Here is a 14,570-nt window from a genome sequence, read left to right as displayed (position 1 = left end):
GTCAGGGGTGGTCAGGAAGCGGGGAAAACGGAGAGGGCCAAGCAAAACAGGAAACTGGCCAAATGTGACGGGGTCGCCTCTTGAACCGTGCAGAACCGGTTGAATTTTACACGATGAAAACATGAGACAATAGACAATGACCCAGGAACAAGCTTGGACATGACGCAGCTTGCCCACTTCATCCGTCCGTCAACGAACGACGGAAGGCGCTTCTGACGGATGGGGGAGTGGTATTTGCTGACGGAGCCAGACGCAGCCACGATCTGACTGGCGGACGGATCCGACGCAGCCTGAAAAGTTAAAAAAATGTAAACTTCTGACCGCAAGAGATGGAGCCGACGGAACCACAATGCATTTCGGGATCGCCCCATCCAGTCCCCAGTGGGCAAGGGGTGTGAAGGTGGGGTTGGATACGAGCCCCGAGTGAATTGTTGTCCAGTTTTTACAGTGCACTAAGAACAAACACTCAAGCGAATGGCCTGCAACTCTTTGCAAACTATTTTGATTAGGTTTTAGCATGGGCGTCCAACCTTTTTTTAACCCTCGAGTGTGGTAAAAAAATAATCTAATTCAATCATTTCAAGAACAAGCAACAACCAAGCCGAGTCGTTTGCAAAGCACTCCCGATCATAAGATCCCGGCCTTTTTATCCTCACAAGTCAAGCTGTTCTCCATATGATATGCCCGCCCACAGCCAGTCAGTCATGCATTCCTTCAGGCATTAGGTTAACATCAGATAATCTAAACATTAGGTTGAGGTCAGTACCCCTTGACCCCAGACTCTCTGGTGCCGTGTCGAGTTCCATAGCACGCGCTGACCCCACACCCTCTGGCGCCGTGTCAAGCCTTTCCTATGAATCCAGGTGTTTTAGCTACTTTCCACTGTTAATGTATCTATATGATATATAGGCCTAATAATATTCAGTTAACATAAAAAGTAATGGTTAATTTTTCCCATAAGAGCTACTTCATTGGTATTGAGTCATACGAAGGGCACCCATTTTGATACTCTTCTGAAATAACCAATTTGCTCTGTTTGCCTTTAGTTATATATTATTATTGATTAATGATACTTATCTATGTGAAGACACTGATCATGTTAATGATTTCTCACAATAATTATCAAAAATGACTTAAAAAAGGTGGGAAAGAGTTGATCAGGAATGAGTTATTTTAGAACAGGCCTGCGGGTGCCTCATATGGCACTGTGTTGGTGATCCCCGGGTTACAGAATAGGACAGGTTGTATGATTAAGTTATAGAGTAGGAATAGTTGTGTGATTAATTTATGAAGTAGGACAGGTTGTGTGATTGAGGTTATAAAAGTTAGTGGATCACTCCCCACCAAATAAAAACAGAATATCAAATTGCATACAAATGTCATATATTTTAATTGAAAAAAAATCAAGCAGCATCCACAGCAGCACAACGATGACGTAACATAAAATATCTATGTAAAAGTAGTGGGAACACAGTGCAGTAGTCGTCAAGAGTAACTATATACATTCAGTTGGAGCTGTTGCAAAGATAGATCCTACTTGCAGCTTCCCTTTGCCCCCCCCCCCCCCCCCCTTGTAAAAGATAGCTCGGACTTCCATTGACGTATTTCAATGCGTTTTCAGCAAAACAATCGCAAGTCCACTTACAAAAAGTGAGGTTTATAAAAAATTAAATAAAAAATGTATAATGCCCAAACGACAGAACAGATTTTTAAAGATGTTGTTATATCATAATATATTTATGATATATTATTGTCAGTGAGTTTTAAAAAACACACCTTTGACAGTTAAGACAAAAGTTGGCAACAAAGTTTTATGCATTAAAGTTTGGCCCTCTTATAGTATTGAAAAATGTATATACAATTATAAAATTTAAATCACAAAAAATAACGTCCAAGTACTGAATAAGATTCTTATTTTCAAAATGACCGACACTTTCTTGATAGTGCTTTGAACCCGAGGTAGAAAAAGGTTGTGCTACCACTGGCTCAACTGCTCAACCTCGGAAGGACTCGACGGCCTAGGCTTTCTGGAAACTAGAAACAAAAAGGGGAACAAATATACCATCAGAACCTTGAAACAGACGCTATTTATACCAACACATTGGTCTGTTTATTAAAAGACGACGTGATGAGTACTTACGATTCCTGCTCTCCTGGGTCTGAAACCACTTGTAGCCCTCGCCTACTGAATGCCCTGAAATCACCACCAAGAAGATTAATAGATGTTAAACATTAAAACGCAAGCAACAGGTTTTCAGGGACCGCTTGTGAATACAGACAAACTATTTCATATTAAAACCGCCTTTAAATGAATAAATGAATGGCTGAATCTGCATACTTCGCTCCTGGCGGCCCCCGCGGAGGTGTTTGTCCCGAGTCAACCGCATCGCCTGATTCTTGGTCCTCTTCATCAGCGACGTGGTGGACGCAGTATAACAACTGTTCTTCTGCTGGGCTGGGTCGGGACAGGGTTCCAGCTCAGCACCTTTCCCTGCATCGTGTTCCTCCGAAATGTCAGCATTTTTGGAAGAGGAGGAAGCATGTCGCCTTGTGTCCTCCGGCCCAGAGCTGTGCCGCCGTGATATTCTGGTTGAGACATAGTTATCTTTCCATTCTTTGCGGATCTGTTGCCTTGCCGACTCCTTTGTGCTCCCAGAAGCATCTGAGAATGTGACTCTTTTAGAACCGATAGAATATCTTCCGGTTTTAGAGGATTTTGAGATCATACTGGATTTCAACTGCCCTTTACTGGAACTGGGAGCTGTTTCGGTGGGAAGGGACGGCTTCGGGTGAACGGAATCCTTTGTCTCGTCAGCTCTGCGACAGTAGTGAGAGATTCGTTTTTTGGTATGGGTTGAGTGGCAGCTGAAGTATGGACTGGTTTCCAATGTGGACTGATTGTTATGGTCACCTGAGAATGCCGTCCTGGGTGTCTCTTTGCCGCCTGAGGGCGCCGTCCTGGGTGTCTCTTTGCCGCCTGAGGACGCCGTCCTGGGTGTCTCTGGGCCCCGAGTGGACGCCGTCCTGGGTGGCTCTGGGCCACTGGAGGGCGCCGTCCTGGGTGGCTCTGGGCCACTGGAGGACGCCGTCCTGGGTGGCACTGGGCCACTGGAGGACGCCGTCCTGGGCGTCTCTTTGCCGCCTGAGGACGCCGTCCTGGGTGTCTCTGGGCCACTGGAGGGCGCCGTCCTGGGTGGCTCTGGGCCACTGGAGGGCGCCGTCCTGGGTGGCTCTGGGCCACTGGAGGGCGCCGTCCTGGGTGGCTCTGGGCCACTGGAGGGCGCCGTCCTGGGTGGCTCTGGGCCACTGGAGGACGCCGTCCTGGGTGGCACTGGGCCACTGGAGGACGCCGTCCTGGGTGGCTCTGGGCCACTGGAGGGCGCCGTCCTGGGTGGCTCTGGGCCACTGGAGGACGCCGTCCTGGGTGGCACTGGGCCACTGGAGGACGCCGTCCTGGGTGGCTCTGGGCCACTGGAGGACGCCGTCCTGGGTGGCTCTGGGCCACTGGAGGACGCCGTCCTGGGTGGCTCTGGGCCACGAGAGGACGCCGTCCTGGGTGGCTCTGGGCCACTAGAGGACGCCGTCCTGGGTGGCTCTGGGCCACTAGAGGACGCCGTCCTGGGTGGCTCTGGGCCACTAGAGGACGCCGTCCTGGGTGGCTCTGGGCCACTAGAGGACGCCGTCCTGGGTGGCTCTGGGCCACTAGAGGACGCCGTCCTGGGTGGCTCTGTGCTAGCCGTGGAATGAGCCTTGTACTTCTGAAGCGCTGCCGTGGACGTCGTCAGTTGCTTTGGGATAATCAGGTGGTCCTTTGAAACTGATGTTGGTTTATTGGAGGTCACATGTTGCCCGGAATTAAATGCATTTACTTTCTGTTTACTTTCTGGGCCATCGAGCATTTTACGTTTCTCAGAACGTAATTTCTCGACTCTCGTCTTATATTTTGGTTGTCCGTTAGCAGAAGTAACCGGATTGTTTTTCTTGGTTCGTCTCAAGAGTCTGTAGTCATCTCTTTTGTTCTTAGGGATGGTCAATTCTGCCATCAGTGTCACTGGATCACTTTGTTCAGAAGGCATCTTGAAAAACAAGCGAGGGATTATGGGATTGGGTTTTGGGAGTTCATGACTAGTTGAGACCCGCTCCTCTGCTCCAGCCACACAGGGGGGCTTTTGGTCAATCTCCAAGTCAAGGAATGCCCTTTGTTGAGGCCCCTTTACTGGATACCTGTGACCTTCAGCCAAATGTCCAATTCGTAGAACTGAGAAATCATCTCCACCGTCCTCCGATTCAGACAACCTCAAGCCCTTTGCACCTCTGCGTCTTAACTTGGCTCCTTCATCGGTTAGTTTCTTTAGTCCTTTTAGAATGGCTGTTTGATCGGTTTTGGCATGACATTTTGTTGGAGCTTTTTTAAATTCAACAGAACTGCAATCACCTTCAGATTCTTTCGGGCTGCTTTTAGGTTCAGGTGTCATGGGTACATCCGTCTCCAGGCTCGTTTCCATCTCTACTTCGAACACAGAGCTGTCATCCGTGCCGTCGGAGAATGTGATTGTACGAGGCCGTTTGGCAGAATATAATTTTTCACACGTTTTCCTCTTCCTCTTCCTCTTCTTCAGTGATTTGGAGAGATTTCCGTCTTCCCAGCACTGAGGGGACACTGTTAAATAGTTGCAATTGGACTCCGAGGACGAGTAGTCACTGCTGTCTTCGGTGTCACATGAACTGGATCTTTCTCTGCACCGGAGAACAATGTTTCCATTACTTGATTCTGCTGGGATGCCTTCTGTGGGTGTTGGCACAGGGAGATCATCAGAAACAATTATAATCTGAGAATCTTTATTGCTACAGGGATTTAGGCAAGCCTTTTCTCGTAGAAAGCTATCAAGGGTATCAAACACTTCCAACTGCCTCATGGGAGAAGTTGGCGAAGGTTTTTTGGTTGTTGAAAGCAGCATATTTTTACCACTAGATTTGGTTTTTGCTTGGGAGACATGGTTTACATTCGCTTCAACAAATGCAAGGTATGTTATTGCCACCGGAATCATCAGCCAATCCTCTTCAGCATCCTCCTCTTCAACCATGGGGCTTATGGCTTCAGTCACCTTCTCTTGAATTTCAGTATCGGTAGATCCATCTTCTCCAGTAGAAAGGTCCATTGTATCCTCGTCTGAACTAATGTAAATGACTTCCTGCTGCAGAGAACGAGCTGCATGAACCTCAGGTAACAAACCAGGAATCAAACCAGTTTTGTCACCATTTGAGGTTCCGTCACGAGACTGCCTCGCGGAATTAAACAAATGTTTTGAAAGGGCCGGGACATTTGTGGGACTCCCAGATTTGATAGGTTGTCTGACATTGTTTGACAGTTGTCTCACCGACGGCTCATCTATGATTAAACATACATCTGTGGAAATTTCTGTTTCAGAGATATCTTCATAGACGGGGCAATATTTAGAGGAAGCGCCACTCAAATTTCCAATTGTGGTTTCAGAGGGAAGCCTATTTGACTGCAAATCCAGAGCCAGAATGTCTTCGCCATTTTGAATGTCGTCTTCTGAAATGTCTTCATAACTCTGGCTTTTAAACCAGTGTTCTTCTTTGCATGACATTTGTATTGATTTGGCCATGTCCATTTCTGTGTTAGTCTTCCCTGCTTGCCAATTATCCGCTAAACTCAGAGTCCCCGTTTCTCGCGCCTCCGGGTGACCCACGTACGAGACAGGGTGCAGAGCACCTGGTTCTTTGATTCGATCCTCGAGGCAGTTGGCGATTAGCCATGGGGAGGTGTACTTGTGTCCTTGTGTCGCACCGTTTTCAACCTCTGAGGCAGCTCGCTGCTCTATGAACTCCTTTGGGGTTGTTCCAGAGAGTGCAGAGAGAATCAGTGGATTCTCGTTGTCGTTCTTTGCACAAACCTCCGCAGCGAGCATCATAATTTTCGGGTATTCTGTGGATGTAAAAACATGAACATCATCTTTATTTCCATTCCAATAACACTGCAAGATGGAGTCATAAATGTCCTCAGCGGGGCTAGTTACTTTACAAGGGATAGAGTTTGTAGTGGAGACTAGCTCTTTCATTGCAAAAAATGAGTAACTAATTATTGGCACAGTAGAAAACTCTGCTATAGCACCCTGACAGAGTTTTGTTTTACAATAGTCGACATCCCCAATGTCCCCCTTTTCGTCAACACATATATTGTTCAAAATGGGTTTGTCCACAGTTTCACACAAGATATTTGCATCCCTTAATTTAGTTAAATCAAAATCTGGGGCCTCCTCTGTACACTCAATTAAAGATACAGTGTGAGAGTTATTTAAAGCCGTGATTTGTGTACCTGTGGAGTCCTTTTCTGGTTTAGGTTCAGAGTGGCCATCTTGCTTTAAAACATTACGAGTCAACGCTGATTGCTTCTCTGGAATCCCTTTTCCGAACGCAGTAGACCACTTCTCATTCCCGTTGCAGTCGAGAGCTGGACTACCAGCACTCCCGGCAGAAGAAAGGCAGATTTCCTCCGATGATGCGGTAGAGGCGACATGCCGGGGTGCTGATTCGTCCATTTTCAAATGTAATGAACCAGTGTTCTGCTTGCTTGGCAGGCATACATTTAAGGTACTGGAACTCAAACAATGTGTCCGTTCTGCACCCTTGCTCCCGCCACTTTGGGTCCGTCCCGCCATTATGATAGACACTCTTTCCATAAGGAAATCATGAATGTGGGCATCAGTAAAACGTTTATTTTTGCTCATTGCTTTGAGCTTAAGGTGAGCTGGGTGTGGAGCAGGGCAAGGGATGTGAGAGCAATGCTCTTTCCCAACTGAAGAAGGATCCTGACTATGTGTACTCACTAACTGTGATGCAGATATTGTGCTTACTGCTGGAACACTAGGGCGGCGCTCACTCTGTCCAAACGAGTGCAGTGGTTGGTGCCGCTTTAAGGCAGAGATCTCTCCTCCCAATTTAAGTTCTTGACGTCTGCGCCCACACTGTGAATCTGGACCGTCGTCCTCATCCCCGGCCAAGCTGCCAGTCAGTCTACAGTTTTTCTGAGCAGACTTACTCCACTCACAAACCTCCCTCCTAGATTGGCCCTTCTGTGAACATGAATGTTGATAGTGTGATTCGACTAATGGTGGTAGGTTATGCGTTGCCCTAACATGAGGATTCTGCCTCTGCTGCTGATGGACCCTCCTCAACTCCCCATGGTCCTCCGAGGGTGGAGGAGACAGAGCTGGGATGCGTCCCCCATTATGAGCAAGTTCCTTGGGTCCAACAGTACTGGCGGGGAAGTATGGCGTTGGAATCGATGCAGGGGACACCCAAACGGTGGCAGTGGAGTCCATCCTATTGTAGCCATCGGTACCTGCGGCACGTCGCTCGGCCATGGAGGTACATGGGTTGATGTTCATCTGCCCTGTGGTGAGTGGCTGGGACATCTGAACGGGTGCCCCGTTGGGATCCCACCCTAGGTTCATGCCACCCTTCCAGATTTGCATGGGTATAGCTTGCATTGGGTTGACATGAAGCACAACCTTAAAGCTGGCAACGATCCTCTGGTCTGGAGAATAGAAGAAACAGAACAGAAATTGGTTTCCAGCGGTTTTCTTGTTTTCAGTGATATACTTTTGCTGTTCTCTTCAGGAATATCAAAATCCTATAGATGAAATCCTAGAGGTGTGTCGTTTGTGTTAGTTGCATTTCCCTGGTTGACGCCAGGGGACAGGTTCCATGTAGAACAGTGTGGCAAGGCAGCCTACACAATTCAGTGTAGGCAAGGCAACATTATTTATATAGCACTTTTCATACACGAGGCAGACCCAAAGTGCTTCACATAGAACCATCGTCCTACAACAAAATTTAACTAAATAATAAAGATAAATAAAAGAAAACAAAGGCAAAGTTTAAAAATGCATTGAAGAAAGGGCAATTTGTTTAAGATTAAGCAGAAAGCTAAAGCAAAAAATACAATGAAGAAATAAAAAAAAATAGATACGCCTAAGAAAATAAAGAGAAAACGCCATATTGTCCAAATGAAGAATCACAAACTTCTTACCCAGCAAGAGTGTGTCTGCCTAGTTTTTAGGACATGGCAAGACCACTTTTCAACCTCTCCTTTCACCAGGGTGGTTTTCTCACTGTTCAAGAGGTCCTTACACATGGTGTTACCACCAGAGTCTCGCTTCATAGTTCACTGAGGTTAAACTTTTGCAGGACAGGGCAAATCCCTATCTACACTCTTCAAAACTCAAGCAGGGGCAACAGGTCTTAGCTAAATGATTCTTATCTTCTATGAATCGATTCACAACGTCCATTGATTACTATTTATTCCAAAAAGATTCTACCTTTTGTCGTTGTTATTAGAATCAGAATATAGTAAATGTATATTAAAAATAAATACATAATGATATAAAAAAGACAGTGGACTAGAGTAGATCCTGAAAGGAGACCCCTATATGGACTGAATCAAGACTAGATTTTGAGTCAGGGAATACTCTATATCCAATATCAGGTCGGAAATGGATCATGACCTCAAGAATCGAAATCTACTACCACTACTACCACTACTACTGGAAACAGTGAAAAACACCCATGCTGTCAAAGAAACCATTCACAAAAACGGATGCAATTCAATTTAAATTTGGCTGTTCAATAATATATATCCCAGTTAGCCCTGAAGCAACTTTAAACATAATATCATTGCTGCAGACATTGACATACATTTAGCATGCCTTTTCATGAACAGCATTGTTTACCTTTTCTGACACGGAAAGAATGATCGAGATCTCATTGCTGTGTCAATTCCCCCCCTCGGATAAGGCACCAAGACGTCAACAAAAGAACGCCACCTGCGGTCAGCTGAGTGGAGTGTTCAGTGGTTTTGGGAGAATGGCAAAAACTAAGGGTTTTACCCCTTTTCCTCTAAATCTGAGACTTATTTCATTGATTAAATGGTATAGATTACTATGATTACTATGCTGACCATGATGAGTAAATTTACTTATACGTTGAAAAAATAAACATTTTGCGCCCTGGCTCTTTCAGTTCAACTTCAGTTCTGACAGGAAGAAACCAGTCCGAGCAAATCAGTTTGGATTCAAAATATCCGGCAGTAGTTATCCAATAGTACATCGAGATTTTCAAAAATGATAAAATTAATATTTTAAAATGAATGCCCTTACCAACTTTAAAAAAATAAAATGCACAGTTTCTCCGCCATGATGAGTTCCGCACATGAAAATGAGGCGGGAGTGGTGTTCTAACTCGATTGGGCAGTCCACTCGGAACAGATGTTCTCAGAGCGTGTCACTCACTAGTAGCAGGCCCCCAGGAGCAGTGCATACTTCCGCAAACCACCAGTGCTCAGCGGCCAAGCCTGGTATTGCAGCTGTTTAAGCGGGCTGTGGACGGGTCCCTTGATTTATGGAGTCCCAGAAGTAGATATCCCTGTTCACTCCAATAGAGCTCGTAAGTCCGCCCCTTCCGGTAGACCCCCATGGGACCTATGAGATCGTAAAATATGAATGGGTTTCAATGGAGTGAAAGTAATTATTTTCTGGTCCCAGTCTTTATATGCCCCCGATTACACATATGTGGAGTAATATAATTTTTCTTGCAAAGGAAACAAAAAAATTTGCGAAGAAGTTTGATGATATTAGGTTTTGTGTGAGGCCGCTTTGTGCTCTACAGCCCCTCGCTGCTCTCAACGCGAATGATATACGTCACCACCACTCTGGTACAGAGGATCACAATGGTGACCTCTCTGCTCCACCTCACCGCTTTTTTCCAAGGGGAAGATAACAGCATCGAAAGAGGTGAAAGCCATTATAAATCGGGGCATTTGTTAGGGATGGGCCTGATTAATCGACGGTCGACTAATTGATCGTTAAGAATTTCGTCGATTACGTACGTTTATCAACGATTAAGCTAATGCAGTGTGCAATTAAACATTTTACCACACGGGAGCAATATTTAAATTTGCGGCTCCTCCCCCGCAATAAACATCCCGCTTGGAACGGTGAACTCCTTACGCCTAGCAGCTATAAAAACTACAAAATGACTTAATGCAGGCTATGTGGAAAATGCGCCGACTTTGGCTCAGCCTGGCTCCGCCCTCTTCCGCTACGTAGCTGGCTGCCGTTGAGTACGAAAAGTGTACATCGCCACACTTCGCGATTTGACCGTTTTCAGTACACTTATTTCCGCCCGATCTGAATCGGAACGCCCTACGTACTCAAACTTAGACTAGTACGTACGGATAGTATGTATATTGGAACACGGCGATGTAATCATGAAGCGGACGAGGCCACGGCGAAATCTGGTGTGGGACCATTATGATTTAAAAAAATTACTTCTTGGGGAGCACTATAGGCCTACCACTCAAGGCGAAGCAGAAATAAAGAACTTTCTGAGCCCCTGGATTGTGGAAAGTTGTTCCCCCGCCTTGCCAAGTTAGCATGGAGGTATTTGTGCATCACGGCAAAGTCGGTCCTCTCAGAGCGGGTGTTTTCGCCAGCTGGACTGAGGGTCACCAGGCTGCGGTCGCGTCTGACCCCAGAGCAGGTCAACATGCTCATCTTTCTGAACAAAAATCCGTAGACTGGTTGGTTAAGTAACATGATTGTTTTTTTGATATTCTTATTGTTATTATTTTGGGAAGAAACTAGGGTTGTGTTTATTTTTAGTTATGTTTATGAGCACCGGCATCGAGCTGCATGCTCCGTTGCTTAGAGCAGAGTAGCGCATAACTATTGAACGGATCTGGTTTTACCGAGTTGTTCATCTAATAATAAAGATCCCAATGAGGAAAGCACGCTGCATTTGTATTTTAATTACATTTTGAATGTAATTTGTCTTTTTTATTTTAATGTAAATATTAACGATTAATCGACTAATTGATCGTTAATTCTCCCGACGATCGACTAAGACAACTTAATCGAATGCCCACCCCTAGCATTTGTAGACTTTCAGTTATGCCGATGGGGAGATTGTCGGTCTTGTCCACGCCAGTCGCAGGGAGCGTGACGTCTAGGGATGTGAATAACTCAAAATGTTCATGGTTGAATAATCGGTGGGTGGTATGAACGAATAATCAATTACTCGATGTGTGCCGACATTCACAAAGGCAGCCATGGATGATCGGCAAGAAATCACTTAATATCTTAAACGCAAAAAAACAACTACCTGCAAAGTAGTTCTAGTCAAATTGTCTGTTCAGCCCTGAAAACGAGAGCTGGTAAATTGTAAAAAATGCATTTAACTAATCCGAAAACGCGGTTATATCCTATAGTCCCTTTAGCAGGGGTCACCAACACAGTGCCCCAAGGACCACATGAGGCGCCCGCAGGCCTGTTCTAAAAATAGCACTACTCATTCTTGAACAACCCTTTCCCACCTTTAAGTCATTGTTGATAATTATTGTGAGAAATCATTAACATGACTTAATTAATTAACATGTCTTTACATAGATGAGTATCATTAATAGTAATAGTGTATAGAGTGTGTAGAACTGGGTGCCCTTCGTATGACTCAGTGCCCATGAAATAGCTCTCAAAAAGGTTGGTGACCCCTGTCCTATAGTATCTGTGGTATAAAGGCTGAATCGCGACGGTCTATACTTTCAACATAAAGAGTACGCATTATAATTTGAAATTCGTCCCACCCTTTATACCACAGGGTCTATATCATATAACCGCGTTTTCTGATTACAGTTTAATGCAACAGAAAGCTGACAACATCATTAGTTAACACCGCAACTGCAAATTAACCACATGGAGATAACCATGGCAACCGGTCGAACAAATTTTCTCATGGCGATAATTCTGCTAGCACATCCGCCGTGTTGATAAACAAATAATCCCCCTATAAATGAATGGTAATCATTTATTTTCTATGGCAAGTGACCATGGTATAAGCAGGATAATGCCCATGGACACCTGTCCAACATTAGTTCTGTCCTTTAATTCTTGTTTATTTGAATGGGAAAAAAATTAACGGCCCAAATGTTAAAAATCGACTTTGACCGTCGGGAACGAATAATCGAATAATTGAATATTCTGACCCATCCCTAGTGACGTCACATACGAGACGTGTAGTCTTTCTCATTGTGTTATCCCTACAGCCTTTAACTGAACAATAAACGGTCAAACTCAAATGTGAAAAATGATTATTTGGACCCAAACAAAACAAATGTGTAATCCAAGGCATTTAAAGACTGGGATCAGAGAATAATACGTTTCTTTCCATTGACTCTCATTCTTATTTTCCACGCCCAGAGGTCCAATCGAGGGGTCTACCGGAAGGGGCGTACTAACGTGCTCTATACAAGTGGGGTACGGTATGTATCTACACAAAAAAATTCTGGATATCAAAAAAAGGCTTCCATTTTCAAAAAGCCACGTTAAGCATTTTATTTCTGTATTTTTTGCAGGAGAAAGAGGAGTGGGCAGCTGAAAGGAGTCATAGTGAAACAAATGTTGTTTCGGCCCGGCATAATAATTGTTAAATAATAATTGTTGTCCAGATGGCAGGAGGAGTGTAATTTAAAGATCATATATAGAGAATCATCGGGGGGGGTTATTAACTTATACTTCCATGTTCGGTAAACAATGCGACTGTGCTCACTCAGACCTCTCGCTAATGCTGCTACAATTCTAACAATGCTAGTTAACGAGAATATTTCTGCATCCGGCACGTCATGCACGAGGGAGTGGCTAGGCGCCCTTTATGCGGAAGCAAATCTCTCTGATGTTCCTCTGCGCCATTGAGACGTGCCCCGATATCCATACTTCCATGAGAACACGACGCTGAAGATGGCATCCGATTCGCAGCATCCGATTCAGCAGCTGGTCCACTTTAAATCGGTCCTGATTGAAAACCACTACACCTAGACTTCAAATCTGGACTTAATTTTCACAGTGAGGCTATACATTATATAAAACATAGTTACAGATTTGTGAAACCTTTTTTCTATTTGTGAAAATGCAATACAGGCTCATTTTAATGCTTTTTAGGGGTCCAGACTGCATTAGAACGGGTCCTGATTGAAAACCACTACACCTAGACTCTTCAAATCTGGACTAAATGATCACAGTGAGGCTATACATTACGTAAAACATAGTTTCAGATTTGTGAAACCTTTACCCTATTTGTGAAAATGCAATACAGGCTCATTTAGGGGTCCAGACCGCATTGCATTTTCACAAATAGAGTAAAGGTTTCAAAAATCTGAAACTATGTTTTACATAATGTATAGCCTCACTGTGATAATGTAGTCCAGATTTGAAGAGTATAGGTGTAGTAGTTTTCAATCAGGACCGATTTGAAGATTCTAAGTGGTTTTCAAGCCGAATCGGATGCTGCGAATCGGATGCCAACTTCAGCGTCGTCATGAGAACACTAAAACGAAGTAAACTATCCGCACTCACTAAGTGCGCTAATTTTCACTGTGTGTTCACACCAAACGCAGCTATAAAAGCTATAAAAACTACAAAATGCGGGCTTTGTGGAAAATGCGCCGACTTTGGCTCAGCCTGGCTTCGCCCTCTCCCGCTACGTAGCCAAGATGGCTTCCGTTGATTACGAAAAGTGTACATCGCCACACATCTGAATCGGAACGCCCTAGGTACTCAAACTTAAGCTGTAAGTACGGATAACATGGATATTGGAACACGGCACAGTATTTATAGGAATGGGCGGCTATAAATTAGTCCGCTGTCCTGTCTTTAATAGGTCCATAACCAAGGCTTCGTTAATGCACAGGCTTACCTGGGCTGAAGCCCCAGGGCCTACAACGATCAGGGGGCCTATCATGAGCTGCAGTAAATGTTGATTTTATTGTTTTCCTACTGGCTCATGATAGGTCCCCCGATCGGTGAAGGCCCAAGACAATGTGATTTTTTGTTTGGTGCTTACAACGATCAGAGGCCTATCATGAGGCAAGAAAAAAGGGGGCCACTCGCCTAGAGTACTGAACAACGGTGGTTGACCAATTCAAACTGAACTTATAAGTGTTTAACTGGTTAAAATTAAACCCTGTCTGAGTGATGCCAGCGACCAGCACCACTTAATACACACAACATAAAGCTCTTTATGCCCCATATAAAAGGCAAATTACCCCTCAACACATCATCATGGGGCTTTATCACACCTGGCCTGGTCTCTCCGTGATTTACACAAGGTCCTCCCGGTCTCTACAGCTTCTTCCGACTGTCGTGTCCGTCGTCGTTCTTCAATCATCAGAAAAAAAGAAAACTTCTGAAAATGCAGTAATCCACGTCGAATAATAAATCCAGTATAGTCCGAGATGGTGGAGAAGTCGACGTTATTCCATGGGAGCATATAAAGTACACCGCAAGACTGCGAGGTTACACAGCCGGGCACCAACCTAACCGTCCGTGATCAGAGGTTGAGTTCTGCTTTTTAAAGGGGCTGGGTTAGGAAGGCGTGGCCAGCCGCGCACCATATTGGTTGAGCTCGAAAGGGGCGTGTCCACATGCAGAAGTTCAGTCTCACATTTTGCAAGAAACAAAACCGAAAAATGGAGGCAGATAACTTCACGCTACTTCTAT

At 44.9% G+C, this 14,570-nt stretch overlaps 1 protein-coding gene across 4 annotated transcripts; it reads right to left on the bottom strand.

Annotated features, from left to right (window-relative positions):
- Window positions 1-326: 326 nt before the first annotated feature.
- LOC130380625 (uncharacterized) lies at window positions 327-14,416 on the bottom strand. Of its 4 annotated transcripts, XM_056587877.1 has the most exons (6): window positions 14,150-14,233; window positions 9,183-9,503; window positions 6,341-7,561; window positions 2,339-5,950; window positions 2,141-2,194; window positions 1,559-2,034 (listed from the first exon to the last, which is right to left on the bottom strand). In XM_056587877.1, the coding sequence occupies exons 3-6, from the start codon at window positions 7,512-7,514 to the stop codon at window positions 1,976-1,978; spliced, it is 4,899 nt and encodes a 1,632-aa protein (XP_056443852.1). In that variant the 5' UTR covers window positions 7,515-7,561; window positions 9,183-9,503; window positions 14,150-14,233; the 3' UTR covers window positions 1,559-1,975. The 4 variants fall into 4 exon arrangements, with proteins under 4 accessions (XP_056443854.1, XP_056443852.1, XP_056443851.1 ...); XM_056587879.1 differs by lacking the exon at window positions 9,183-9,503 and having other exon boundaries at window positions 327-2,034; window positions 14,150-14,416; XM_056587876.1 differs by lacking the exon at window positions 9,183-9,503 and having other exon boundaries at window positions 14,117-14,205.
- Between the last annotated feature and the right edge of the window lie 154 nt (window positions 14,417-14,570).

This window comes from Gadus chalcogrammus, chromosome 4, assembly GCF_026213295.1.
Source record: "Gadus chalcogrammus isolate NIFS_2021 chromosome 4, NIFS_Gcha_1.0, whole genome shotgun sequence".
Lineage (NCBI taxonomy): Eukaryota > Metazoa > Chordata > Actinopteri > Gadiformes > Gadidae > Gadus > Gadus chalcogrammus.
Note: the sequence above shows the minus strand (reverse complement) of the source record. Positions and strands in the feature narration are given on the sequence as shown.

Excerpts from the sequence above, each read along its gene's own strand:
- LOC130380625 (XM_056587879.1), bottom strand. The coding sequence starts at position 7,514 with ATGCAAGCTATACCCATGCAAATCTGGAAGGGTGGCATGAACCTAGGG. Across the intron at positions 5,951-6,340 it reads ACCAGAAAAGGACTCCACAG|AATACCCGAAAATTATGATG; the intron begins GTACACAAATCA and ends TTACATCCACAG. Across the intron at positions 2,195-2,338 it reads CGGGGGCCGCCAGGAGCGAA|GGCATTCAGTAGGCGAGGGC; the intron begins GTATGCAGATTC and ends TGGTGATTTCAG.